Source organism: Bombus pyrosoma, linkage group LG1, assembly GCF_014825855.1.
Source record: "Bombus pyrosoma isolate SC7728 linkage group LG1, ASM1482585v1, whole genome shotgun sequence".
Lineage (NCBI taxonomy): Eukaryota > Metazoa > Arthropoda > Insecta > Hymenoptera > Apidae > Bombus > Bombus pyrosoma.
Window position 1 is genome coordinate 4,065,897 of NC_057770.1, and position 26,697 is coordinate 4,092,593.

At 42.0% G+C, this 26,697-nt stretch overlaps 3 protein-coding genes across 7 annotated transcripts in view; 2 read left to right on the forward strand and 1 right to left on the reverse strand.

Moving 5' to 3' along the window:
* The first annotated feature begins 204 nt into the window (after positions 1-204).
* On the forward strand, positions 205-2,835 carry LOC122571464 (U4/U6 small nuclear ribonucleoprotein Prp4). 3 transcript variants are annotated; one of them, XM_043735231.1, is made up of 5 exons: positions 205-344; positions 887-1,441; positions 1,519-1,896; positions 1,967-2,180; positions 2,252-2,835. In XM_043735231.1, the coding sequence occupies exons 2-5, from the start codon at positions 916-918 to the stop codon at positions 2,709-2,711; spliced, it is 1,578 nt and encodes a 525-aa protein (XP_043591166.1). In that variant the 5' UTR covers positions 205-344; positions 887-915; the 3' UTR covers positions 2,712-2,835. The 3 variants fall into 3 exon arrangements, with proteins under 3 accessions (XP_043591166.1, XP_043591175.1, XP_043591157.1); XM_043735240.1 differs by lacking the exon at positions 205-344 and adding an exon at positions 557-702; XM_043735222.1 differs by lacking the exon at positions 205-344 and adding an exon at positions 628-807.
* Positions 2,836-3,336: 501 nt separating this feature from the next.
* Positions 3,337-13,321, reverse strand: LOC122571459 (delta-1-pyrroline-5-carboxylate synthase). Its single transcript, XM_043735209.1, has 6 exons — positions 12,666-13,321; positions 9,313-9,616; positions 6,620-7,267; positions 4,813-5,630; positions 4,449-4,739; positions 3,337-4,251 (listed from the first exon to the last, which is right to left on the reverse strand). Exons 1-6 carry the CDS (start codon positions 12,762-12,764, stop codon positions 4,084-4,086), a joined length of 2,328 nt encoding a protein of 775 aa, XP_043591144.1. The 5' UTR covers positions 12,765-13,321; the 3' UTR covers positions 3,337-4,083.
* LOC122571471 (tyramine receptor 1) overlaps positions 7,211-26,697 on the forward strand; it is a 70,218-nt gene continuing 50,731 nt past the window's right edge. Inside the window, exon 1 of one of the 3 annotated variants that reach the window (XM_043735278.1) lies at positions 7,211-7,341. Coding sequence is in view for 1 of the 3 variants with exons in the window: in XM_043735253.1 (XP_043591188.1) it covers positions 18,579-18,855 (277 nt within the window). In the remaining 2 variants the exon portion in view is untranslated. Of the gene's footprint in view, positions 7,342-17,684; positions 18,856-26,697 lie in introns of those variants that run through there. The other 2 variants (XM_043735253.1, XM_043735274.1) reach the window with 2 other exon arrangements.

Genomic DNA, 26,697 nt, shown 5'->3' on the forward strand with positions numbered 1-26,697 from the left:
TATTTATAAATTAATGTCTATAAATAAATTAATAATGTTTATAAATTAATTAATTTTTTATGAGATTCAAAGTACATATAAAGTATGTGCAATGAATGTGGTTCTGATTGGTTGTTTTTGATATATTCTATACCGTCGCGTAAGTGTCGCGTATACAAGTATACAAAACACATAAACGCGTGTCGGTGAGCGATAGGAGCAATACTTCCCGCGGTTCCATCCTTTGTACGCGTGCTTTCCCGAGAGACTTCTTTATGTCTTCATTTATATGTTCATCAGTTTGTGTCATTTAATACATATGTACTTTAATTTCCGATATTATTATACTACACGGAATTACTTAGGTAAGTATAAATATTTATAAATAAAGTATTCTTATAATTTTATACCCTACGCGTTTAACCAATCAGAATATTTGTTCTTAAATTTTAGGTTAGTTCAAAGATTCCCATTTCCGTGTTATGTACCGCTTATATTCCCATTATTCTTCATCAAAATTTTATATAAATTTATGACTATGTGTATATAAATTATATGTATAAATTTATAACTAACTATAAGAAAGCTGCAGTCATTTGAATATCGATATCTCGATACAAGTCGATTTGAACGAAAAGAAATGTTATCGATTGTTGTTTCTTATCTTGGATATGTTCGTGTTTGAATCATTTGAAGTATATAGTGTCGCTTGACAGTTAATAGGTGCTAATAAGTTCTAGCTATTATTGCATTTATTCTAGTGTATAATTTCTGTTTAACCTACATAAAACATCATACCTTAGAAGCATAATTCCGTACACTTTCTGTGTAATATAGATTATATTTAAATTATTTTACGAGGTTAAGATACCATATAGTATTATTAATTTTGTATTGTTTTCTACAGCTTCTGCCTATAATAAGTAATTGTCTAAAATGTCAGATGACGAAGATTTGGTTTATGTTAAGAAGCAAAAGACTGTTCATTATGGATCCCTCGAAGAAGCGGAGCGTGCTAGATTGGTTGCTGTGGCTGAATCTTCCGAAGAAGAAAAAAATACCACAAATTTGGGAGATAATGCCAATGCTACAGCTACTTTGGGAAACATTCACATATCAAACGAATATATGGAACTTGAAGATGAAATGTCTAAAGATAGACAAGCTCTCTTAGAAGAATTTGAACGTAGAAAGAAAGCTCGTCAAATCAACGTGTCTACTGATGATTCCGAAGTAAAGAAAAATTTGAGACAATTGGATGAGCCTATTTGTCTTTTTGGTGAAGGACCTGCAGATAGGAGAACAAGACTGAGGGAATTATTGGCTAATTTGGGTGAAGATGCAATTAAAAAGAAACACGAAGAGGAGGAGAAACCATCCCATCCAATTGAGAGAGACACAGAAACAACATGGTATCATGAAGGGCCAGACTCACTCCAAATAGCACGTTCTTGGATTGCTAGTGAGCCTAAAATATACTGTTTCTAGTCTTTTTGTCTTTTATTGTTTATCTGTGTGATATTTTTATTTATTCAATAGCGTATTCATTGCCCAGAGCAAAGGCGAGATTGGGTAAGGCAAGGCAGGATTTGGAGTTACCAACAGCTACGCGTACAGCACGCCGTCAAGAGCTTCTGAAAAAGTTACAAGCTTTGACAATTTACTGTTCTCAAATTGGAGATACTAGGCCAATTTCTTTCTGTCAGTTCAGTCCAAATTCCAAATTGCTCGCTACAGCTTCATGGTCAGGCTTGTGTAAAATATGGTCTGTACCTGACTGTACTTTGTTAAGAACACTTAAAGGACACACTTGTAATGTTGGCTGCATTGTTTTTCATCCAAAAGCTACTATTACTGAAGAGGTGGTAGGAGAAAAATCTGGACAGACTTGTGTGTTAGCATCTTGCGCTTCGGATGGTATATTTATTGTACCAAAATTTTATGATATATATGGTAAATACTATTCTAATATTCACTGTGTATATAGGAACAGTAAAGTTGTGGAGTGGTGGATCTGGGGAGGAACCCTTAGCTGAAGTCGAAGGACATGAACCGCACAGAGTTTCAAGGCTAGCATTTCATCCATCTGGCAGATTTCTTGGGACATGTTGCTATGACGCATCTTGGAGACTTTGGGACTTGGAACAGCAAGCAGAAGTCTTACATCAGGAAGGTCATGCCAGAGCTGTGCATTGTATTAGGTAACATACCTAAAATTGTATATGTTTTCAATGATAAAAAACAACGTGTTCAAAACAATGTTGGTCTATAGTTTTCAGGGCGACGGTAGTGTAAGCGCCACAGGTGGTCATGACTCTTTCGGTCGAGTGTGGGATCTTCGCACAGGACGGTGCATTATGTTTATGGAAGGTCATTTAAAATCTATCTTTGGTATCGATTTCTCCCCGAATGGATTTCACATAGCAACAGCGAGCGAAGATAATACTTCTAAGATATGGGATTTACGAAAGAGATCTTGCGTGTATACGATACCTGCGCACACAAATTTACTATCAGACGTGAAATACCAAAGAATAGAAGGACAATACCTAGTCACAGCATCGTACGACAATACTGCGAAAATATGGTCAAATAAAACCTGGCAACCACTTAAAACGTTACCAGGTCACGATGGTAAAGTTATGTCCGTCGATATTTCTCCCGATCATAAATTCATCGGGACTAGTTCGTACGATCGAACGTTCAAATTGTGGGCTCCTGAAAACATGTAAAAAGACTTGATGGAATAAAGAATAATTTGAAGACAAACGAATTCAGGAAGACTACTTTATCGCCGCATACAGGAAGACTTCATTTTTGTACTATAAGAGAAGTAATAAACGTATATTTTTATCATTTGTTCCTCAAGTAGTATCATATGATAATCACATCTAGAAAGTATTATTATAGTGGTTATCTAAATCAGTCTAAATCTAAAGTATAATGTTAAAAAATATTTACTGCTGACAACAGAATACAAATTTATAGGTTCTTCAACTACTCGTAAAATTATTCTTGTAATTATTTAGATTGGACTTTGTACTTAGTTTGATGTGCGATTGTAGTTTTACGTCATTGTCGATAAACACAATCATACGCAATTACTGAAAGATATTTCTCCTTATTTATGTCGAACGTTACATTCGAGAACGATTTTGCTTTACATGTTTTTATCGATTGAAATGTTTAAATTTCGGTAGTTGAAGAATTCTTAATTGGCGTCTTACGGTTATTAATGGTTGAGGTAACTTAAAACGAATAAATGCAAGTTTACCAGTTGATAGTCGGTCGAGGAGTTTCGAATATAACCGGACGACTTCACTTTTACAAACACCGAAGTAACTGAGGACAAGAGGGTCTCTGTTGAGATTTTACTTTATTTAATAAGTTTCACGATAACTTTCCAGAGTAATCAAGTGGATGTTTCTTTTCCGATAAGAATTGATTTTCTATTTCCTTTCTTTTTTTGTACCTTTTAATTCTCTCATAATCAGAAGGAAGAGTAACGAGGTAATAAAATATAGAATACAAGTACAAATTGATTGACGATATTAGTTGTATGTGATACATTGCTTTTATTTGTCGCCAGGTATTAATATTCTTTGGTTCGTTGAGAAAAAAGACGAAAGCTATATTGTGACGGACAGTAATATATTTTGTTACGGCAATAACTTTTGCGAATGATACTTGCTCCAAGACGAAACTAGACATTCATCTAATAAAAGCAGCACTTTACAACAACTATTCTATAAAGATTGCCGTATTTTTATTAATTTTAATTATTTTGACAGCGTTGTAATTATGTTAAAATAACAATGATCTAACAGTAATGATGTTTTTATCAAATAGGAAGATCTTCGTGGAAGACAGATGCCATTATGACTTGTGGAACTTTCTACGTCTCCACTTCGTTAAATTTTTAACTATCTGTGAACATTTAGCGACGAGTGATTGAAGAGAGGAGAAAAAGATGTTAGTTGGTCGCAATTTAAATTGTTTTGTGAATAAAAATATGCCGGTCCTTTGATCTTTCCCTCCTTGATGTAAAATCCTCCGTGTCGCAGAAGCGAAGATTCCGACATCTTCAGATTGTTCGGATTTAATTCATGCAGATTCGTTGATGGGTAAAGATTGATGCAACCAAACTTTGTCACCACCCTCTGCAAAATCAGCAGCTGCATGGCCATCACCTTGTAACACCCACTTTGTGGTCAACAGCCCGTCCACTCCCACCGGGCCACGTGCATGAATTCGCGCGGTGGAAATACCGACCTTAAAATAGTAAGAAATTGATATTTTGTTGAAATTTCAAAGTTGAATTTTAAAGAGTTTGAATTTTTTAAATGTTTGAATTATTAAATTTTTAAATATGTAAATATTTAAATATGTAAGCTTTAAAATTTTATAATTGTAAAATTTTTCCACGCGTAAATTTTTTAATTCCTGAAGTTTCAATGTCAACGGCTCACCTCGGCACCCAAGCCGAATCTGTACCCATCGGAGAATCGGGTACTGGCATTGTGGAAAACGCAGGCACTGTCGACTTCCCTTTCGAAGTGAGTGGCACTTTGGCTGTTCTCGGTAACGATGACATCTGTGTGCCCGCTGCCGTATTTGTGAATATGATTTATAGCATCGTCGATGTCTGTCACGACCTCGATCGCGCATTCAAGGGCTCCATACTCGGTCTTCATGCTTTTCGCAGCTGGTGGCCCGAACGTCAGTTGTTCTCTCAGTCTGGGCCCGGAATTTACTTTCACCTAAAATGTCAAGTACTTAGGTAAATCCAATAACAACAATTCCTATGTTCCAGTATCACACTAATCTCCTTACTCCTTCCTTCTGTAGCATGTTGCATACATCCGTGAAGAAACTACTTTTCATATGGCTTTCATGAATAAGCAACGTCTCCATAGCGTTACAAGCGGCAGGGTAATCACATTTCGAGTCCCTAATAATCTTCATAGCTTTCATCAGATCCGCATCCTTGTCCACGTACACGTGGCATATACCTTCCGCGTGACCTAACACGGGGATATGCTTCGATTGTTCCTGAATGCTACGAACGAGGTCAGAGCTGCCTCGAGGAATCACCAAGTCTATGTGCTTGCCCATCGACAGCAGATCACCAACGTCCTCTCTGGTTGAGATAAGGGATATCGCGTTTGCAGCGCCGACGGTACTCAATGCCTCCTTTACCAGCTCCATTAAATACCGATTGCTGTTGGCTGCTTCCTTGCCTCCTTTCAGAAGAAGACCATTGGCGCTGGACATTGCCAATGCCGCCACCTGAGGTAGACTGTCGGGTCTCGATTCGAATATCACTAGCAATACACCGATGGGAACAGTGATTTGCTTCAGTTCGAGACCTTCAGCCAGTCTCGTTCTCCTGAGCACACGACCGACGTTCGTTAAGGAGTCGTTGGCAATTTGCCGCAAACCAGAGCTCAGAGACTTCAATTTGGCAGGCGTCAAGGAAAGTCGGGAGAGCAAAGCTTTCGCCAAGCCACTCTTCTCCGCTGCCTCGAGGTCCTTCGCGTTAGCACTTAGAATTTCCCTTTGACGGGATTCCAAGAGATCAGCCAACGTGTTGATACAGCTTGCTCGTTCCTCTGGTTGAAGGGCTTGCAGAACTCGGCTCCCGGCGCGAGCTGGAAATTGTTATTTTTGGGTTTGAGGAAGATTTTCTTCCATAAATTGGGGTTAATATTACAGATCCCACGTTGAGAATCTTTTAGATGCAATTGCGTCTCAAGTGGATCTGATTTATAGACGAAGTTTGGCGTCATAAAGTATTTGACGTAGTTCGGTAGTTTCTCCTTTTCATGTACCTCGATTCTCTGCACGTTTTGTTTTCCGAGATTACTTTTTAAATGTCTTTTACATCCTTCGTAATTCCCTTTTCCCCTTAATTCAATATTGTAAGGGAAAAGAAAGAAAGTACATAACTACGCCCGTTGAATGGATAAAATTGATTATTCTTGAAAGAAATACAAGGGTCGAACGCGTTGGCTATTCGCAATCGAACGGTCGAACCGCAAAGGATATATTAAATAAGTTTTAATGGAATCCGACGCTGGTAAAAATTACCCCAACTAGTAACGAGGATAGAAGAGACTTTGCTCGGAAAAGCTCTCGAGTTAAAGGAATATTTAACTACTTTTCTTTTCACTTACTTTTTCAATGGCCGGCCATGTTAACTAAAAGTTGTTTGGTTTGAATATACTTCCCCGAATAATGTGATATTTTTCTATATCTTAGGGGAGTGCGGTACGTGTCGCGGATAATTGTACAATGGCCACGATACCAGCAGCCGTAAGCCGTTTCATTTCTACATTCGATAATCGATGACCTATATTGCTATAGTCGGTAGAACAAAATGACGCTACTAACCGATCTCTCCACGAAAAAACTATCGCGTACATAAACGTAACCATCTTTCTCGAATTATTTTTCTTTGAAACAGACAAACACTTTTTCATGTTTGACGCCTCGCCGATTAAATATGTTAAAATTCCTTAAGCAAATTCGAAAGTAACATTTACGGGAGCTATCTAAGCTACCTAGATGACCTGTTCCTTTTATTTCATAAAGCACTCGAAAGGCATAAAAGTTCGCTGGAAAGTAAAAAAGCTTTTACCTTCTTCGGCAACAACCTCTACAGGTGCGAAAGTTTCGGTCGTCTGTGTGAAGAATGTACCGATCTTTCTTCCGGACAGAATATTCTTTATAGCCTTCTCTTGAGTTCCGTTACAGATCACTACGGAGACACCTCGATCCAGAGCCCAAAGCGCTGCATTAACTTTCGCGTCCATGCCACCGGTACCGACCTTCGACTTTTGTCCAAACTTGATGGTGTCCCTAAGGTCCATGCTAAATGTATGCAGCATCTTAGCGCCATCATGCCACGGAGGCAGATTGTAAATGCCATCGACGTCGCTCATTAAGATTAATAAGTCTGCCTGAATTTCAGCAGCCAGCATAGCGGCCAAGGAATCGTTGTCTTTGATGGAAATACCTCTTCTTCCTCCACTACCGGCTACTTCCTCGTCAACATGTGGTGGAGGTGAGACAGCGTCGTTGGTATTGATTATAGGAACGATGTTCAAGCTAAGTAATTCGCTCAGGGTGCTGAACAAATTCTTACGAGTTTCCTCGTTGTAGAAATCCGGCTTGGTGACTAATACCTGGGCCAGTTTCACTCCATATTGGGCGAACATGGCGTCGTACAACGACATCAGGCCTGATTGTCCCACTGCGGCTGCTGCTCTAGGTTCTAAAGGGGTGCCTGCGTGAACATTAGATGGAAATTACAATGTGCGGCCAGTAGATCGTGTGTGGTACAACAAACGACACTGTTAGGTGAATGGTTTCTGCTCTTATAACTCTCTGGAGTCCGTCCAAAATCAGTTGACCGCTCATCCTCGCGTATCGATACATTGCGATTCGAGTGCAGCAATTTTTCTCTTTTTAGAATTTGGTATGCGATACAATAAATTCTTTTTGGTGAGTTGTTAATTGGTACGAAACGGTTAATTGATCTTGGACGAACCGCGGTATTATTATGAATTTAGAAACGGGATAAAATAAGAGCGATATCTTGATAATTTACGATGCTTTTGCAATTCTTTTTTAACGTGTTTTTCTTGCCAAAACGAGTTAGAAATGCCAGAGAAGGTGGACAACTATTGGACACACAAACGTTTCCGTAGAAGTAACAAGAAACAAGGCGGCGTTATTTTCCAAGCAATTTCTGTCTATCGCGTTCGATCGCTGCTTTCCTCAAAAGGAGGAATTACCGCGAATGTTTTCCCGAGCAAATAGAATCTCGAAGGTATTACCAGTAAAAGAATTGGGCGGCTCGCGGTTGTTAGTTTAACCTACATAGGAAGACCGGACATTGTCAAGTTGCCGAGGAGCCCCTGTATATCCGGAAGTACCTCGGGGATGTTCCGACGGGTCCCCATCGTCAATGGTCTACAATTCGTATTTGCTACGAAATTTACGATCCCCTGTATCGACCTCTTTCACACGGCAGTCACGTGAATGCTGGCGAAAAAAGAAATATCTCTACTACACCGTTAATACAAGCAAATAACAGGCGGAATGTTTCCTCCTAATGTACATTGCAAACACGTCGTTCGTCCTCTAGAGGAAGGAAGGAAATAAGCTGGTTCTCGGGCAACGTAATTTATTTAGCATTTTATTCCTTTTGTTCGCAAAGTTCTTAACGTTCGTATGATAACCGTGCAATTTGCTTTAAATGTCCCTTGTATTCTTTCTCAATTTCTGTTTTCATACGTGCGTGCGTGCGTCTGTACGATCCTTACCGGATTAATTGTGACAACTGTGCTCATGTGGAAAAGCATCGCGCAATTCTTACCAAGCAAGGAGATTGTACGTTTGTCACTCGAAGCAGAGAATTTATATTCAGGCAATTTAATCGTCATAACTCGTTGGTATTATTCGGTCGATCGATTCACCGTGGACGACTAAAACGCGAGAGGGCATTATTATTCTCGCGTTTCGTGTGACTCACATCGGCGACTCGCGTAATTGGGATTAATTAATAAAGAATGAATTAAGTACGGAGATGAGCTCGCGAGATATACGAGCGAAAAAATATGGTAACTTAACCAAATCCGAATACATTTTTGCCATAATCGAGACTCATTAGCGCGCGAGATATAAAGGATTACGAATGAAGTAAAGTACAATCGCGGTGAACGTATACCCTCATTTGTAGTTGGCTGATAATATTCTGAGAAGAAAATTCACGTTGAAACGATCGGTCTCGGCTTGAATTACGGCCGGATATCCGATTTGTGGTATAATATTATCATCGAACGGCATATATTGCCCTTTATTGTAACGAATCGTTCATGAAGTTTCTCCGTTTTGTGCAATTGTACAGTGAATTAGAATGGTCGATGAATTCCACGATCGAACAAAAGTTAGTATCGATTTACTTCGTCCGAGACACATCCAACGAGTCCATTACGTAGAGAAGCGTACTAAATTCACTATTGGGAAAAAAGCGCCTCTAACTTAATCTCCCGTTAGTATATATATATTAGTATATTATGTACAAAGAATGATGAAAGATTGTCTCTCAATATGTGACCATGTCTTCGCTTTCACATGCAACTCGATATTTCATTTCGCGACAGATACGAACGCTTAAAGACAAACACGTGCGAAAGAAAGATTCTTATCAAACTGTAAATATATTTTTCTCTGAAAAGAGATTTTTTGTCATAAGCGTTCTTCCTTCGAGCATGATCACACGTTTATAAATGTAAACGATCGACGTATTATTATGTAGAATTGTACCTGATCGTTTTCTCATGTGTCCGCCAGGACTCAGCGTTTCCCTCATCGATAAGGACATCAACAGTTCTTGGGCGAGCTTCTGTTTGCCGAATGCAACCGCACCGCTAGTTACCATAATACATTCACGACCTCCGTTTTGACACTCGGCTACCTGTTCCACTATGGACGCTAAGCGACCCAGTGCCAGTCCGTGTTCATCCTCCCTCGTGATCACGGCGCTGCCCAATTTCACCACCAAACGTCTTGTATACGTCAGCTGGCTGCGTTCGTTGAACATCGTTGGTTTACGAGGTCCCTCTACCGCCTGCAATTATCCGTGTGTAAGTCTGTTCGATTTCCCTTACAATGTTGATTAATTTTTTTCAATCTTTTTAACGATAAGATTTTGTTTACGTCGGTTGTATCCGTTTCATTTGGTTACGGTGTAACTCGTCAGAAGGGATTTCAAGCAACAAGAATCTAACCGTATCGTTCTTTTTGAAACATACGCGATGTAATACGTGTATCTCAAGACGTGATATTCATCAAGGATAGTCATTAAAATCTAAAGCAGAGATCTGTCCATTTGCAAATGAAAAGCCTCGAACGATTTCTATACCTTTTGCCAGCTTCGTAGCTACGACGCGGCATCGAGTTAATTTGCATCTATACTTTACCTAATTCCTCGTTGCATGAGACGCGCTTTATTTTATTCTTTTTTACGCGTAACCAGATGAAATTTACGCAATTATATAAAAGATCCCGACGATCTTTGAATTTCTTTTTTTAAGCTGTCCGCGTCATCCACAATCGTATTTAAGATCGTTCGAGTTCTTTGCTGTTATCTTTGTGTGCAACACTTCAATCGAGAACGAAAAATTCCCGGCTACCAATTTCTATTCGATTGCCACTCGACACACTTCCACGCGTACACGTGTAACCTCTTCCTGGACCGATTTCTATCTGTTACATAAAATTACAGTTCTGATTACTTGTGTACCACCGAATTAAACGTCGAAGGAATTTTTGCGCGTCTGCTCAGGGATTTTTTCGAATTAACGTAAAGAAATGCAAAGATTAAAAAAAGAAAAAAACTGGGAAATATCTGTAGGTAAATAAGCAGTTTTTTCTTTTTACATGTATGTACATTTATTCAGCCAGTCCGCGTTTCGTTTTGAGATTCTATTTTCATTCGGACATTTAAATTCTCCAAGATTATGCAAATTTTTCTTCTTTTCTTCAGTGACGCATTGTCGATTCCGGATTCGTTCTGACGCAGATTCCGTTGGTTTCGCAAGCCAGAGATTGCCGATTGTGCGTTATAAATCACATCGTGCTCTCTTATCTTCGCTTCCCAAGACGCAATTCATTTTCAACTATAATCAATTCGCAATTCCTTACGTCGAACGGGATCTATGATGCTACGTGATCTAATAAAATTGCTACATTCTTTATTCGTATCCTTTCGATATATTAAATAGAATCGTAATTTGTAGGACTAAATACGGTAATAAGGACTCTTACGATTAAAACAGTAGCATCTTAACTTAGAATGTATACGTGTCCCTAGACGTTGATCAACATCGACGACTTCCAAACTAAACTAAACTAAACTAAACTAAACTAAAACGATATTAATTGTTCTAGTAAATGTACATTTCTTCAATGTTCATAAGGATCAATTACTTCACAAAGAGTGCCTATTCTCTGCGTCTCAGTGGCAAGACAGTTTATGAGTTCGAGCTCATTGTTGAAACCACCCTCTCTACCCTAATTTACGACACCCTCAAGCGCTTTTTTCTCGAATCGTTTTTCCCACAGTAGGGATTTTTCCTGAATAGAAAGCCGAACGACCGTTCCATATACCCGAAGTTTTACCTCCTTTCAGAAATGTCATTGAAGAATCGTCATCTTGCTCGACCTGTTGATTTAACGGTCTACCGAAAACATCGATTCTCATTTGGTGGGCGACGATGGAACCGATCTTGTTCTTGAAATACACAAGAATGTACACGCCATCCGAATTATCGACGATCGTTTCCCATTACCAGGCTGCTCGTATCGTGGCTGTATCGTGATTCAGTGGCAATTGATAAAACACGATTCTTATCGGCTCTTAGATGTTGTAGAGGAGGAAAGGTGGATCACGATTCCCTTGGAAAGTCCACTTCATCTTATCTTTACTGTTTTGATGAGAAGTAAACACCCGGTACACGCGATAATTGCTGTAGTCGATGATGGTTGGTCGTTTATTCGATACATCGGTTCAGTATGACGATCCATCGTTTCTAAAAACGTTTGGCGAAATTTCGATGGACAAGAGAACGTGAAAATATTCCACGATCGAACCGTACATTAGGTACATAAGTCAGACAGGAAGAACGGGATGTTGGAACTCGTACAACGAGCGCAAATGTGAACGATATTTATAATCCGGTGATTGCGTGGCATGCATGTGTATACGGAGATATCATTCGTATTATGTATTCGTGATAACGTTGCCGTTACATTTATGGCACTATAGGCAATTAAACTGGCGATCTTTACAATCGAACAATGCATTTTGCATTTAAAAGCTCGTTTAACAGGTCCGTTGCTATTTGCTGTCAAAAAATTATCGAAATGCGGTTTCCACTGTATATATGGCATTACGTAGCATCTAAACGCGTTATTTATGGCTCTGTTTCGATTCTATAAGCGGTAAATAATTTTCGTTATTATCTCGTCGCGAAAATTATTACCGAATGACATAACGCAGTGGAAAGTTTTGATGCGAGGTGGTGATTTCTCAATAAGAAAATTACATACAAAATTAACGAATAACTTTTAAAGCTACCACTGGCTTCTGAAAATATTTGAACGTTTACCAGCGAAAATGTAGCTTGTATTTTCTGATTTGTTTCAAACTTTATCCATACAATAGTGGTAGCCGAGCTTCGTAATAATGTTAATGAAATTTCAAGTTTCGTATAACAAACACAATACGTATATTTCTAAAAGCTTTCCATAAGTTTGCGAAATATTTTCGAGATATAACATGTATATTTTATTATCGTTCTGCGTTGCACGAGCGTTGCACGTGCCTCTTTCCCCTTTTCTACAACTTTTTCAAGATTTCGAAAAAACAATTGCCGACGCGCACGCCAGGTAACTTCAGATTGCTTGTTTTATTAATTACACCGGCAGACGACACAAAAGCTTTCCTCGAGTGGCAACGTTCGATTAAAAACACGGACGGCCGAGCGCGTTAAAAATTGAATCGACGGCATAGAAGTTGGCCAATCGTTCTTCTGGTCGGTCCCGGCTCCGATCGATCGATCCCGTCGACTCGCCGCGAAGAAATGAAAGGTGAAAATAAGAAAAATTGCACGTACTGCTTGCTTGGGCACCCTCGCCCCCGAAGAGGACGAAGCCAATCTCCTTGGAATACATCCAAGTTTACTGGATCTCAATAGTAACAATCTCGCGTACATGGTTGCCTCTTCAACTTCTTCGCCCTTTTGCTCACCTTCTCACCAACGCGACACTATTACGATATTTCTAATCCGACGAATGTCACCTGATCACCCGTGCGCCCTTTTCTCGACCGAAGAATGGAAGGTTACCGATATAACGAGATAGGAATAGAAAAGAAGCGTGGATTCGTATTAAATATCAATCGGAAGATCGTGTCTCAGAATGGGAAATCTGATAATCCGTGAAGGGAATATCTCGCGAGCAGTTCTTTCAGCGAGTTTCGCTTCGGAGAATTTTTATGGTAAAATAAGAAGATGAGAAGAGAAAGAGAAAAGGAAAGAAAGAAGTCGACGGGAGAGGACTACACTCGAGCATAGACCTCGGTAGCGAGGTGGAGCGGTCGTCACGATGGTCAACGACACACTACTACTTGCCGCTGTTGGAAATCGCGGTAGAAAACGACGTCGACGTTATCACGACCGAAGATTAGAAGCCTATGCTCGCACAAAAATGTGACGCGATGAGCCGGGTGGGAGATGGAGTTTCTTCTGCGGGGAACTTGACGTCTCAGACGATGATCGACGTCGTTGTATCTTGCTTAGGAAAACGTCGACTCAATGGTGGCTAGCGAAGGCCACGCAAAGTCCGCCTGTTCACGCACCCTTTGTCCAACGAATTCGTATATGTGAAATATGTAAGATGTGCAGCAATGGTAGCGTGAGTTGGCGAACTTTGACCTGGCAATCGGAGCAAACAGAATCGCTATCTAACTCGCGTTCGACTCATACTTTTCAGCGCCGCGTCTCGGCATCGTATGCGCGCGATAGATTCGCATACGATAAACCGACGCTCGTGGATCGCGGTACATATGTATACGCGTAAACGAGAAAGGCCGATTGCGAGTTCGACGTTTGTTTTCGTAGCCGTGGTAGATAGCTTATTTGCATTTGCTATTCGATAGAAACTCGTAACTCGTGGAGGAGCACGTTATCAGCGTGGCGAGAGATCGCGTCCACTAGGGAATTACAGCTTCTTTTCGAGATGGATGATGCGTTTTTATCCGATGTGAAATATGAGTGGTTAAGGTTGGAAAAAGTATAGGAGTACGGAATGGGTGGATATGAAAAGCTAGCGGCGCGACGCGACGCGACGCGGCGTGGCGTTAACTCCATCTGTCCCTTCGATCATGCTGGGTTATACGTCTTCGCGCGTATATACGCGTGTTACGTGAACGCGAGAGGAGACGAAACACGTTCGATAAGGAGATATTTTTCAAGTACTCTCGTCGCGGTATCGTCAGAAAAGTGGATGAAACGTCAAGCTGCTCGTTTTCAGGAAAAACGCGCACTAAAACGCGAACGAAAAATATCGCGCTGGCTGTTTGCCTTCTTTTATCTGCGGTGGATGTAAAATTCGCTGCTACATCCATCTCGATGACGGAAGAGAGGTATCGGTTTTGATGGCGCAAGGAAAAGTATACGAGGCAACGTAATTATGAGAATCGTATCGGAAATGCGAGTCACGGTGGGTCGGTTTCCAGCGGAACAGCATGAAATATTCCGTAGCTGTTTACGCGAAGGTATACAGTTCCAATCGGTTGTACAGCACGTAATTAAAATTCGCGCGAACAGCTGGAACGTTAGCTCGAAGACAATCGTATTCGCTGAGTTTCTAACTGTTCGTAATCCAACGTGATCGCTACCGCGTCGTCGAACAGATCTGCAAGAGAAAGTGCACGAAGTAAATGGCTGATTCTACAGATTTTCCTATAAAAAAAAAAAAAAAAAAGAAAAAGAAAGAAAGGAAAAGAAAGGAGACATATCCGTGAGATCGAAATTCATTTTATTTGTTCCGATACCTCTGTCCCCTTTTTGTTCTCGCAACCTGAGCTTCGAGTTTTACCCGAAGCTGATAGAAAAATGTTTCATGAGAAATAAAAGATTCATCAGAGCTCTCGAATTCCGTATATTTGTACGTCGTGGAACTTGAAACTTTTTGTTCGCGTAGGATTCGTTTATGGATTTCCAGCGAACGAGAAACGATGGTTTATCGATATTCGTCGCGAACTTCGAGGTAGCCATGGAATACGAAGATTTCCCTTCGAAAATAAGTTTCACCCAATGTCTGAGACACGATCGTACAACAGTGTTATTCGTTGGCAGCCGGGTCGCGGAATCCTTTCATGGAAAACGTGGCTCTGAAAGATTCTCGGGACGACGATGAAGTGGGGTTGCGGGCTGGTGAAAAGGGGCGGGAATGGATGACGAGACACGTCGTTGGATACCGTCGCTCGCCAAAGAATATATCTCCTTACAATTTGTCGATATATACATAGTTAAAGTTTATTTTCCATGCTACGATAAGAGATTTCGTGTACCTATATAGGTTTTCCATGGTTGCAAACAATTTCCAGTCCAATGATGTTTCAACGACGAAAGATATATATTTTCCACGCCATTTGATACGTTTCGATCACTGATATCTTCCACGTTTCCAACTCTTTAAAATACTCATTGTTTCCATCTGAATGCGTGCTTTTAATATTAATACAACTCGAATTTAAAACGTCCGACACATTGAATATTCATCGCGTCATCCGAACGTTAATTCGATCGACATAATTCTTGTGTACATATATTAAAACAGAGAAATATCGTTATAGAGCCAATTTCCACAGTGATCCAGACAAATTTAATCTTCGATTTCCATCGGTAGCGAATCGTTTAATTTCGGTAAAAATGTCAAAACTGAATGAAATTACGGATATGCAAGGAGACTATAAATATGTATAGAGATTTGTGTTCTCGCATATAATGCTGCAACGACGTGATATCGCTATAGGTGGTACGTTTTAACAGAACGTTCGGCTCGTGTTCTCTTTCGATTGTCGCTCGTAAGGATCGCCGGCAGCCCTAAATCATGTCGGCGTGCAATGCCGATCGAATATTCGTAGCAACGGTGCGCGGCTGTTTATCATTCTCACTGTCAAATTCATTGTTCCCCGTGAAATACTTATCCGTCATTCCCGACGACGATTTGACTCGACGAATTGCTTATATTTGACAAGTGTGCCTGTCTTCGATAGAGAGAATCGATTAATGAAAAACGAATTTAATTAACTGAGAGATTAGTTAATTAGTTAACAGAGACGTTGATTAGTCCGTTTGGTAATCCAACGATAAGTTAAGTATTTCCGTAAACAGTTTGACACGCATGTCGCACGTGATTGTATTTGCCGATACGAATAATTGATATCGGTTTGCCAGCATTTACGTTCTCTTGTCGGATCGTTCAATGGAGATGGAAAAATGATTTACACAGCAGAATTCTACTGATTTTCGCTGAAACATAGCTTGTCAAAGATAGTTCTCATCTTGCCGGAGAAGATCAAAGTTTAATATAGAGCAGATGCTTGAAGGGGAATTGGAAAATGGTTGACACTTTTAGGGGAAAATCTTCTCACGTAAAGACGGTGACAGACGGGAAGAAGAATCGAAAGGCGCCTTTATTCCCTTTGCCTATGATTTATATCGTGCCTGAAATATTACACCGAAAGTTGCGTTCGACAACATTGGTGTGAAAATACCAGGATGAAATGACAAATCGGCGGAGAAGCACGGCAAAGGAAGCGAGCAATCGCGAAGATACGCCACCGTCAGAAGCTTTATGTTCGATTATAACATACGAAAACGGAGGGATAGGATAGACGACTGGTATATAGATGATTCCCTCACATCGTCCGGAGATAGCTATTGAACCATTCTACTCGATTATGGCGTAGGAAAACTCGAAGCTGTAAAGGAAAACTACGGATTATGAAAGGAACAAAGAGGGGGGAAAAAAGCTAAATAAAACAAGGTCGAACAAAAAGGATACGAAAAGAGTGAACGAAGCGATGGTGAGCCAGAAGGCAGCCTTTTGTTCATCATTTAAAACAAAGTAATTCGTAGTGGCGGAGAGTTTTGAAAGCTATTTAAAGTTAGCCGGGTTCGTTCGTTGTTTCGTCGTCAATGGACCACCGGTGAATTCACTTAAAATCAAGGAAACGTTGCTCGCAAGGGATAGTGGCCTCGCGATGCGTTTCTCTCTTCTTTCCAGTCGAACGTTCCGGTCCAGGAGGCAAAAATTGGCGCGAGTTCGTGAAATGTTCGTACGAAACAAAGGGGAAACGGGCGAACTCCATAGTAAATCCTATCTCGATCGCATTGTTTCGTATCTCGAGTTGCTAAGAGGAGATCGTCGGAAAGCGGTATTTGTTTAGACGAAATTCCGTAACACAAAGAACAGGCCGAATGATCACGAGCAAAAAAGTACGCACGGACGAGCTCTTCGAATAAAACTCTTTTCATCCCCTATCCCTTGTATTTTCGTAGCCGCGGTATTCATCTTGTGCGCGCCTTCGATTCACGAAACAATCATCACAGAACGTGGCTAATATTTATTAGCGGAAGCGACAAAAGCGATACTAAAAATTATAGTAACGCTTCGACAAGACGATGGTATTGGAACGAACGTAGATCTAATTGAGAGGTTTATCTTTAAAAATTTTCTCCTTTAACGCCGCTTCCTTTAAGTCGACATCAACGCGTATTAATACCGATTTATCGCTGCAATTATCTATGACAGTTTTCTGTCATTTCTGATCAGGCCTTATCGTTAGATTATTCCACGTACAAAATTAGACAACGATTACTGCGTTATCGTTTCTGATAAAATAAACGATCGTTTGTATCGTAAAACATTCGTAAATCTACATCATGGTATTTTCCTACGGTGGGATTATTTTAAGAAATATAGTTGTTTGACAAGCGTTCCATTTTCTCCGCGTGACCATGTTTGTTCGATGAAAGAAGTCAGAACGTAAATGGCGAGGAATAAAAGCTACACGCGACCGTTCTTAAGACAAAAACGTCAAGCCATTTAGGATTACCAAGTGTAGCCAAAAGCCATGCTAAAAGTTACGTTTCAAGTGCGCGGTAGTGCGCGCGCGTAACCGTCAGGAGCGATAGAGAAAGGAGCGACGAGACGAGGAGAGAAGAAGGAAAAACGAGGAGGACTACAAGCGGGAAAACGGAAGCGGTAAAACTGCAGCGAATCTTCGCGGCCCCTCGGCACGCAACAAAAGCCTCCGGAAATCCCTGCCGGAGCCAGGAGAGTGCGAGCAAGCAGGAGATTCATCGAATTAAACTTAACGAGAAGCGAGAGAGAAAGAAGGGTGGTTCAGCCACGCGTTTTAGAGAGATGGACTTCGATGCGAGCGTGACACCGGACAAAAAACGTCCGTTTGGGAAAACGGACACGAGGGGGCGGACAATGCCGGACGAAAAAAGGAAACGAGCGAAGAGGTGGCGAGAACGAAGAGGTGCCTCGCCAGGCGAACCGAGGTGAATAATAATAGGAGGAACGATGATACCGAAAAAGAAGAGAACAGGAGAGAAGAATAGAAAAGGAAGAAGGGGGGAGATGAAGTTAAAACGAGGCGATAAGGGTGAATAGTAAAGAGGTTGGCAAAAGGAGAAAATGAGGCGGAAGAAGAGACAGAGAAGAAAGTAGCAGGAACGAAATAGGAATCGCGGCAGAGAAAGCAGGAGTGAAAGGGAAAAGTAAAAAGGAAGGGAACGTTTTTTAGAAAATACCACCCCGCGCGCATCTTCTCCCCCCTTCCCTGTGGCCTCTTCCTTTTTCCTCGGCCCGTTTTTCCCAATTCTGGCAGCTCCAAGAGAAGAGTTTTGTTGGACAGGATTCTCCGCGCATGTGCCACGGGGGTGGCAGCCTCGAGGACGTAACACAGGCCGTAGACAACGAGAGGAAGTAGGAAAGAATGCAAGTGGATGCAAGCTTGTACGAGGAAGAAGGACAAAGAGAAGGGGTGTGCACGCGGGATAGAGAGGGGGGAGGGTAATACGTGTGAGAGTACCCTGAAGAGTGGCGTCGGTAGTACGTGGTGGGAGGAGGGTAAGCGCGAGGGGCGAGAGGCAACCGTTCACGTCTTTTCGACGTCGACGCAACCCCGTTGGCGCAGAATAGCTGCTCAGTGCTCGTCGAACGGCGCTGTGTTGCGACGGGACCATGCCGCCGCGCCCTGCAGCACCGATCAACCGATCTCAGGTACGCGAGACTCATTATCATTGCCGAGATATCGATACACATATTTTTGTTATGACGTTTCTTCGGTTACACGGCTGCACGGGTGTTTCGTTGCCCTTAGCGTGGTTGGTGGTTTGCCGGACGAAAACGTGTTCCCCGAAGATAGATCGTGTCTCACAGGAACGAGATAAATCTGTTTCGCGTGGCTTCCTATCGCTGGTTGTTCGCTCATCGATGATCCGTGTGACACCGTGTGCCCGTCCGAAATAGAAAAACGTTCGGTCATCGTGATTAGAAGTGCGAAAAGCTGGCATTCGTCTGATAATCTTTGGTTCTTTCGCTCGACTTTCTTTCACGATTTTGTGCGGTTTAGTGGCGTGCAGAAGGAAGCACGCGTTGCCGGAATGGTTTTTTGGTGAAACTTGTTGTTCGTCACGCTCGCATATCCTCGTGTGTCCACGAGGATCGATCGACGAATCGATCCGATTCGTGCGTCTGTCGTCTACCACCTCCCATTGGAAGAGAGTCAAGTTTCAGCAAAGTTTGATCTAAACGCGATGACACGTCCGCTTCCATAATTCCGTGGGATTCGTTATGGGGCTGTGCGCAATCATCGACCAGCTATCGATTAATTATAAAAAGAGGAAAAGAAAAACGCAGAAAACCGGGAACTCTAGAGAGGAAATTATTATCGTAGGAGCCAGATACGTCTTCAGTCGGTGTCCTCGTTTTTCAAAGAAAACCACCCTTTTGTACTCTTCTTACTCGACATTTGACATTCGCGATATAATTCTACCGCCTTTTATCGACTATGCTCCCACCGATTCCGATCGTACGCGCGTATCGCTCTCATTTCCCTCGCGGCTCGGTCGCTCAGTCGTTCAAATAGTCCAACGAGACCCGAGAACCTGACGTCTTAATCTATCGAATCTTCACCGTATCACCAAAGGCAATCAGATACTTTTTCCAGAGTACGTATGAAGTAGTTCCTTGAGCAGTTTGCGGTTTCCGCTTACTCTCGTCTCGTTAGGGGTGTTTTGTATGCACGTACGCCGGGACTACGTGTAAAATGATTAAAATCGTTCTATGTGTAGCCGCACTTCCTCCGTGCGTGTATGCGCGCGTGTATGCGTGCGTGTATGCCGAAGATCAAAGAAACGTAGAAGGGATTGTACGACGGATTTCCAGCGAATTCAAAAAGGGTTGCTTTTGACGAAGGTGTCGCTTAGGCGAGAGACGGTTTACCTCGTTTCCTCACCAGTGGGGACCGATCTTTTTTTCTCTCCTCGTTTAATGATTTCTATGGCATCGCGTATACCGCGTGACTAGCTCTATATCAAAAGGGAGTTGTCCATTAATTAAGATTTACGTACAGACTCGTATATACGCGGCAGTTATTATTGAAATATTTGTCTCGAGTTTGCCGGAGAATGGTTACATTATTGGCAGAAAGTTTCGTTGCCCATCCCTCTACAATTTGCCTGAAGTAGGCAGTTTGCGTCTCAGTGGCCTGCGTTCGACGCTCTTGGCTTCCGGCGAAAAGTTAAATTAATGGAAAATGAAGGGAACAGAACTCATCGAAAAGTTGAAGTATTTAGTCGATCGGTTAAAGGTATTGGTTTTTCTTCGATTGGCCCGTAGAAGAAAAGGGGCTCACCTCTCTTTGATCGGCCGCCTAACTTTCTTACGTGAACGTTCTTACTCTTATCGGTTATAAATACACGGCCGTAGAAAAAGAAATCGCAAATAGAATTCAGGTTAGTTAACGTAGAGTTAACAGTTTGTTTGCACGATGAAACGGTTTTCTGCAACCGATCGATCGAATTATCGCAGACTGATCAGAAAGTTTCTTAAACGTTGCAGCGATTTAATTCTACGGGGATGGCACTTTCTTCGTCGAGAGCGCGATCCATATTCACGACGTATCGACGCGATAAAACCGGTTTATTTCGTTCCTTTTTATCCGCGAGACAAATAACGATACGACATAATAGAAATAAGAAAGGCACTTTGGTCAAAATGATGATCGCGATAAAAAGATGAGCGTCTCTTCTCTTCGAACGATATACCTAACGTTGAAACGAAACGTAAAGGGGCATATCGTGGAAGATACGCGAGCTTTCAGTACGTTCCGATCGTCTAGTTTCCTCTTTCCTCGTAACGAAACTGCACGAAGAATTTAGACTCGTAATTCGTTCTAAATTCATCGTTACTTTCGCACGACGATCTTTTCACGATGACGAAGTAAAAAGCGAGTACACGAAGAGAACCGGAAGCGGCGAAAAAGGAACACATGGAAAATAGGAGAAAATAGAAGAAAAACGAGCTAACATCTTGCTGTGTTTCATTTTCGCTTCGTTATGCTTTAGGGATGATGCACACGGCCATGAGTATCCCGAGCGCGACGCAGAATAGATATTTCATTGTTACGGCTTGGGATATTTTTCGCTGACAGGAAATAATGCTCGCCCCGTCTTGTCTCGTTAGGAGAATTCCTGTAACCAACTATTCTTGCGTGTCGCTCGTGCGCGGTCTTCATGCCGCGCGACCGGATTAACGGTACAGAAAGAGCAGGTACTTTTCGGTTGGCCGGTCGCGGGAGTCTGTATTCCGTTTCGCGACGAAACAAAGTTCAGCTCGGCGCGACGTGCCGTCGCTTCGCTGTAGAAAAAGGGAGATAACGGACATAGAAAGAGAGAGGAAGAGAGTTTCACCCGATACGAAACTTTTGCTGGTCATTTGCGTGCCGGTTTGTCTTTCTAAGTTTCGCCACGCGAGCCAGAAGAAGGTTGCCGTATCGGCGAAAGAACTATAGCAAGGGGTTGATGTTCGACGAAACAGGAATCGTTGTACCTTTCGTCTGCTCTCGGCTTCTTTTTACGACTCTTCGCTTACGAGTTCGATGCTTTTAAAAAAGCTACTCATCGTCCACCCAATATCACAGAAATATTATTAATCGTTGCTAGTTTCGCGTGTATGGAAATTTGGGATGATAAATTGACTCGCGATATGTGAATATTTTTCCCGTTAAACCGCGTTCGCCGCAATCAGAGCACGAAGTTTAAATCACCGTCCTCCCTTAATACCTTCGGGGTTGTTTAATAATCATTTCCCTCGACGGTATTTAAGCGTACCGTAGGAGGATTTCGCACGACGTGAAATTTTCAATAGGTTCCACGATGAACCGTCGGTGTTTCGTATCGTGTTGCCGGATTGCGCTCGTCCGTCGCGTCGTTAGGCTTCGATAAATATGTATTCGTCACCCCTCGATTCTCTCTCTTTCTCTCTATATATCTCTCTTTCTCTCTAGCTCTCTTGCTTTTTCTCTTCCCTCTCGTTTTTTCTCCTCTCTTCATGCGAGAGGAGGTTTTGCACAAGTGTTCCGAGGTGTTGGTGAATTTTCGCCTTGCAAGGGGAGAGAACGGCATAGGTTATTGATTATCGTGAATGGTTTTATAAATAACCGATCGTGTAGGAGCAAGCCGCCGGACGACGCGTAAATATCGCGCTCGCCGGAGTGATTGTTTAAAATCGCCGCGCCGCGCCATCGTGGAAAAAGCTGGCTATCGGGCTACGAGATGAAATCCGGCCATACGTTTGATCGATATCCTCGTAATTCGTCTTGAATCCTCATTTTGCTTCTATTATCTGGCGAACCAGCCGCCTGGGTATAAATACGTCAGGCTGTCGAGCCCTCGATAGACGCTAGGGAAAACCTAAAAACCCGTTTTTACGTTGCCTGTTGTTTGCGCAACATCGTGCACGATATACAGGGCAGGGACAACATTCCGCTGTTTACACGGCTTATTTTCTGCCCATTCTTTTAAACTCGATCTTCCCGATTAACCGGGATGGCCACGATATTAAATTCTTTTACAGCGGCTGTTTTCTTGCTCTACCCGTGACAACTATGTTTTCCCCGCGTACATAAATAGCGGCTACGGATTAAAAAGCATATTTTCTCTCTCTCGTTTCGTTTTCTTTGTCACTGGATAAGCCGACTGAATCTTTCCATTTTAATTTAATCGAGAGAGTGAATATCAATTTTTTATCAATTAACGGGACTGAGAGCCGTGAGCGCTTGTCGCTCAGGTATCCGCTCTTATTTACGTAACGAGTCGCGCTCTGTTAAATTTCCTGAGAAATAAGGACGTAAATAGTGTCGTGTTTTGCGTCAGTTAAAATAGCTTTAATAAGGTAAGTGGCAAGTCGAGTGTTTCATCGGCCGTTGCTAGATCATCGTCGATTGCACTCGAGCACGACCACTTTCGTACCATTGATTTTCACTCGATCTTCGGATTTGTGAAACCATTTAAATGGTATCGGACGAACACGTACAGTGTCCATCCTCCGAGGGTACCGAAATCCTCACGTTGACACGATCTTTCCTCCGACGTATCGAACACCGAATCGGAATGACTATTTTTCTCAGGTTGCACAACAATTGAGAAATAATCGATGCGTCGTCAAAGTAAATATTTGCCATCCGACGAAACTCATTTTTATCTATTCGTATCGTATCCCCTTTATTCCTCTTCCCGCAGTCGGTAAATTTATCGAATCTAGACTAATTTCCTTTTTACTGAATCGAAAGAACAATATGTCAAAGAGAGAAGATCAAAGAAATGAAGTATTTATTATGACGCTCAAGTATATCGTATAATAATAGCGAGGGAAGAAGAGACGCGATCGTGGCGCAGTGACCGATCACACGCGATCGCAATAACTCGCCGAAAGCCCGGCATTTTTCTATCGAAAAGTCAAAGGTACAATAGAAAGTCAATGATTTACCAAACTTTCGAGAGATGTGTAAGTTCGCGTGACATTTTACCCGGTTATAAATGAAACGGAGTATCTGACAATTTGTACTTGTAAGCATGTCGATGGAACCACTCTTGTGTTGAGTTTCTCTTCCGCCACGACAGAATTTCCAATAACGTTCCTTGTAAAGATAGAGATTAATAGTCGACGGTTTTGATCATGTTTCGTCTTTGTAACGGTATAAGATCACAAAAGCTAGCGGCGCTCTTCTTTTTTTTTTTTTTTCCTTTCCTTCGATTGGTGGCTTGGGATATGCAAATGGCGGTCGACGTAACCTTCCCACCCTAATTCAACAAGCGGTCGCATAAATTTCACGTAATGGCAACCAATTACGGGGTAATAGTGTGATCGTACCTAACACCTACTCTCGTGGACAGGCCATAAAAGCGAAACGCGTGATTACACGGTTAAAGAAAAATTTACTCACGAAAAAGGAGCTGTGTGTTAATCTTCTCGAGCGAGGCGTTCCTCCTCGCCGGAAATTCATTTTCTCTCGAATAGAAAGCTCTTTGCTCGGCGAGTTTCTTATTTATTTTCACTTAAGGAATAAACACGCGTCATACGCGATGAATTCTTCGCGTAGATCGTCGGTACATATTTTAAAAAACGCTCGCTTCTTCCCCATCGTATTTAATTTTCTGCAAGGTGTCGCGTCGAAGTTTGGTCGATAGTCGACGTTCAATGGACGTTCCTATTTTTCGTCTTCTCTTTTCCTTCCACTATTTCTTCCGATAATTTCGTTCGAATAAGTAAATGCAACGCTGCATAAGATTCCCGGACACTCTTTACGCTGATAATCCAGTCGCTTTAGAGCACCAATCGACCATGCTGAAAGCGTGTACGTAAAATGATTAATCAGAGTGCGAAGAGCCGTGACAGAAGCATGGAAGAACTGTCCGTCCCGTTTTGGAGAACGTTCCTTTTAATTAAAACGCGCGCTTCCACTGCTTGGCTGTTACTCTTTTCCTCGTCGCGTTTTTCATAATCGTCCACCAACGCGTACAAGATTGTCGTCAGCTCGAAGAAGCGGTCTTCTGTTCTACTACGTTAATCGAATGTTTATTACTTCGCGCGTTAAACTCGCTGCCATCGACATACAGCGTACGTGTTTTAAAAATGTCACAATTCGCAATCGATGTAATTCGGTTCGGTGGTAGAAGAACGTCAGAATCGTGAAAGAGAAATTTCAGAGGCTAAAAATGAAAAATTGCGAAAATTATATTTCACCGTTGCTACTCAAAGTCTATTCTCGTGTCTGCGCTAAATAAATAGTTTTTTGTATTTCGAATAGATTTTTGTAACCTCCGAATCACACGTGCGATATCGTACATTTTCCTGGTTCCATCGTCAGCTGTTCGTCTTCGACGAAAATCACCTAGAAAGTAGAAAAGAGGTTGAATTTTCATCGGATTCTTTTTACCAAGCTGCACTTTACTTCGTAAGTAAGACATTTCCAAGAACTTACGCAAACGCGCTTGAAGCGTGTGCTCAATCGGCGATAACGCGATCGTTTAAGTCACCAGATGTATCTATCGTCGTCGACCGATTCGTTGAAAGCGAGTCATCTATTGTAATCACACGACGCGTGAAAAATCTCTCGGATCTAGCGGCAGCTGTCTCGCCGTTGCCTCGAAACGTTCTTCCTTTCGATCGTTGAAATGTTCTCTTTCAGCCGCGCCCCGTCTTTCTCTTCAACACGCGATGCTTTCAACCTTCGCTTCGGCCAGATATTTCCAGAACGTAGCGGTGCTCGTGTCGCGAACTCGCGGACTTTTCTAGAGGTTGCAAGTTCTCCACGTGTCGTCCCATAAATTCCCCATGGAATCGGTAATGCAAACTGAAACGCGTACCTATTGCGAATGACGGCAGCTTCGATTCCAATATCATCCCTTAACGACCACACGACCGCCACGTCCTTCCGTATTCCGTTCAAGATATCTCGGTCTTGAAACCGCTGATTTTCCATTTTCACGAATTATTTTGGGTGAAATTTCGCGAGATAGACGAGCGCACGAGAAATAGAGCAGCTTCTATGCTGCAGGGGACGCACGTACGTACACGATTTACGCACGGCTGATGACAATACGATGGAAAATTCGTGGCACGAGTATCGAGTGAAAGGGGGCCGTTGAAAAATCGATGAGACCATGGGGAAGAAAGGCTGACAGGTTGGGTCGAAAATGTTGCGGACACACTCGATTTGCCATTATCTCGGCACGGGGAGAAAATGTCACGCTCGATGCTCCCGTTATTGACGCGAAAGCCGTTCTTAATCGCGAATTTAACTTGTAGGAGAGGCCGGAGACCGAATACCAATCGCGTTCCATTTCCGTAAGTGCTTAATCGGTCGGAAATGAATCGCGATGTTCAATCTGTATCGAGACATCGAATCCCTCAAATATGCCCAAAGTATACTTTGACGGCGAATAGGATAATCGAAGGACATTGAAATCGATCATTCAGCTATACCGAGTTTCAACGAATTTGAAAATAACCTATCTATTTGCAGGAAATTTCCTTTCAAAATTTCCATTCCAAACGTCTATTCGAAAATTCATATTTAAATTTCAAAATAGATACAAATTGAACACGCCGTGATGCGTTAAAGCAAATGTCAAGGAAATATCGTTCGGAGGGATGTTTGCGGAAAAATTCATCTCAATATGGTCGCTTATCTGTCAGCGAACAGCCCAACTTTACTTTACGTATGTTAAGGAAACATTAATTTGTCTCTGCAAAAGTTTGTCTTTCATCGACGTTGCAGTATCGTATCGCGGTTGTCGATGCGTGCACGTCACCTTTGTCCTCGTCGATACTTGTCCCCTTCGTTTTCACGGTTGTCGAAGGAGTGCGCACTGTTTTCCTTAGTTTCTTGTAGCAACGGATGCACGAACGGGCAGACTGGGATCTGGTTAGGACGTTGTTACGACCTACGAAACTTTTGCAGAAATTGCTCGATACCATCAGACGCGTCAACTCTCCGTTAACTTAAATATCAAACTTTCCCGATGATAACTCGCTGCCTTAACCTGATCAACGTAC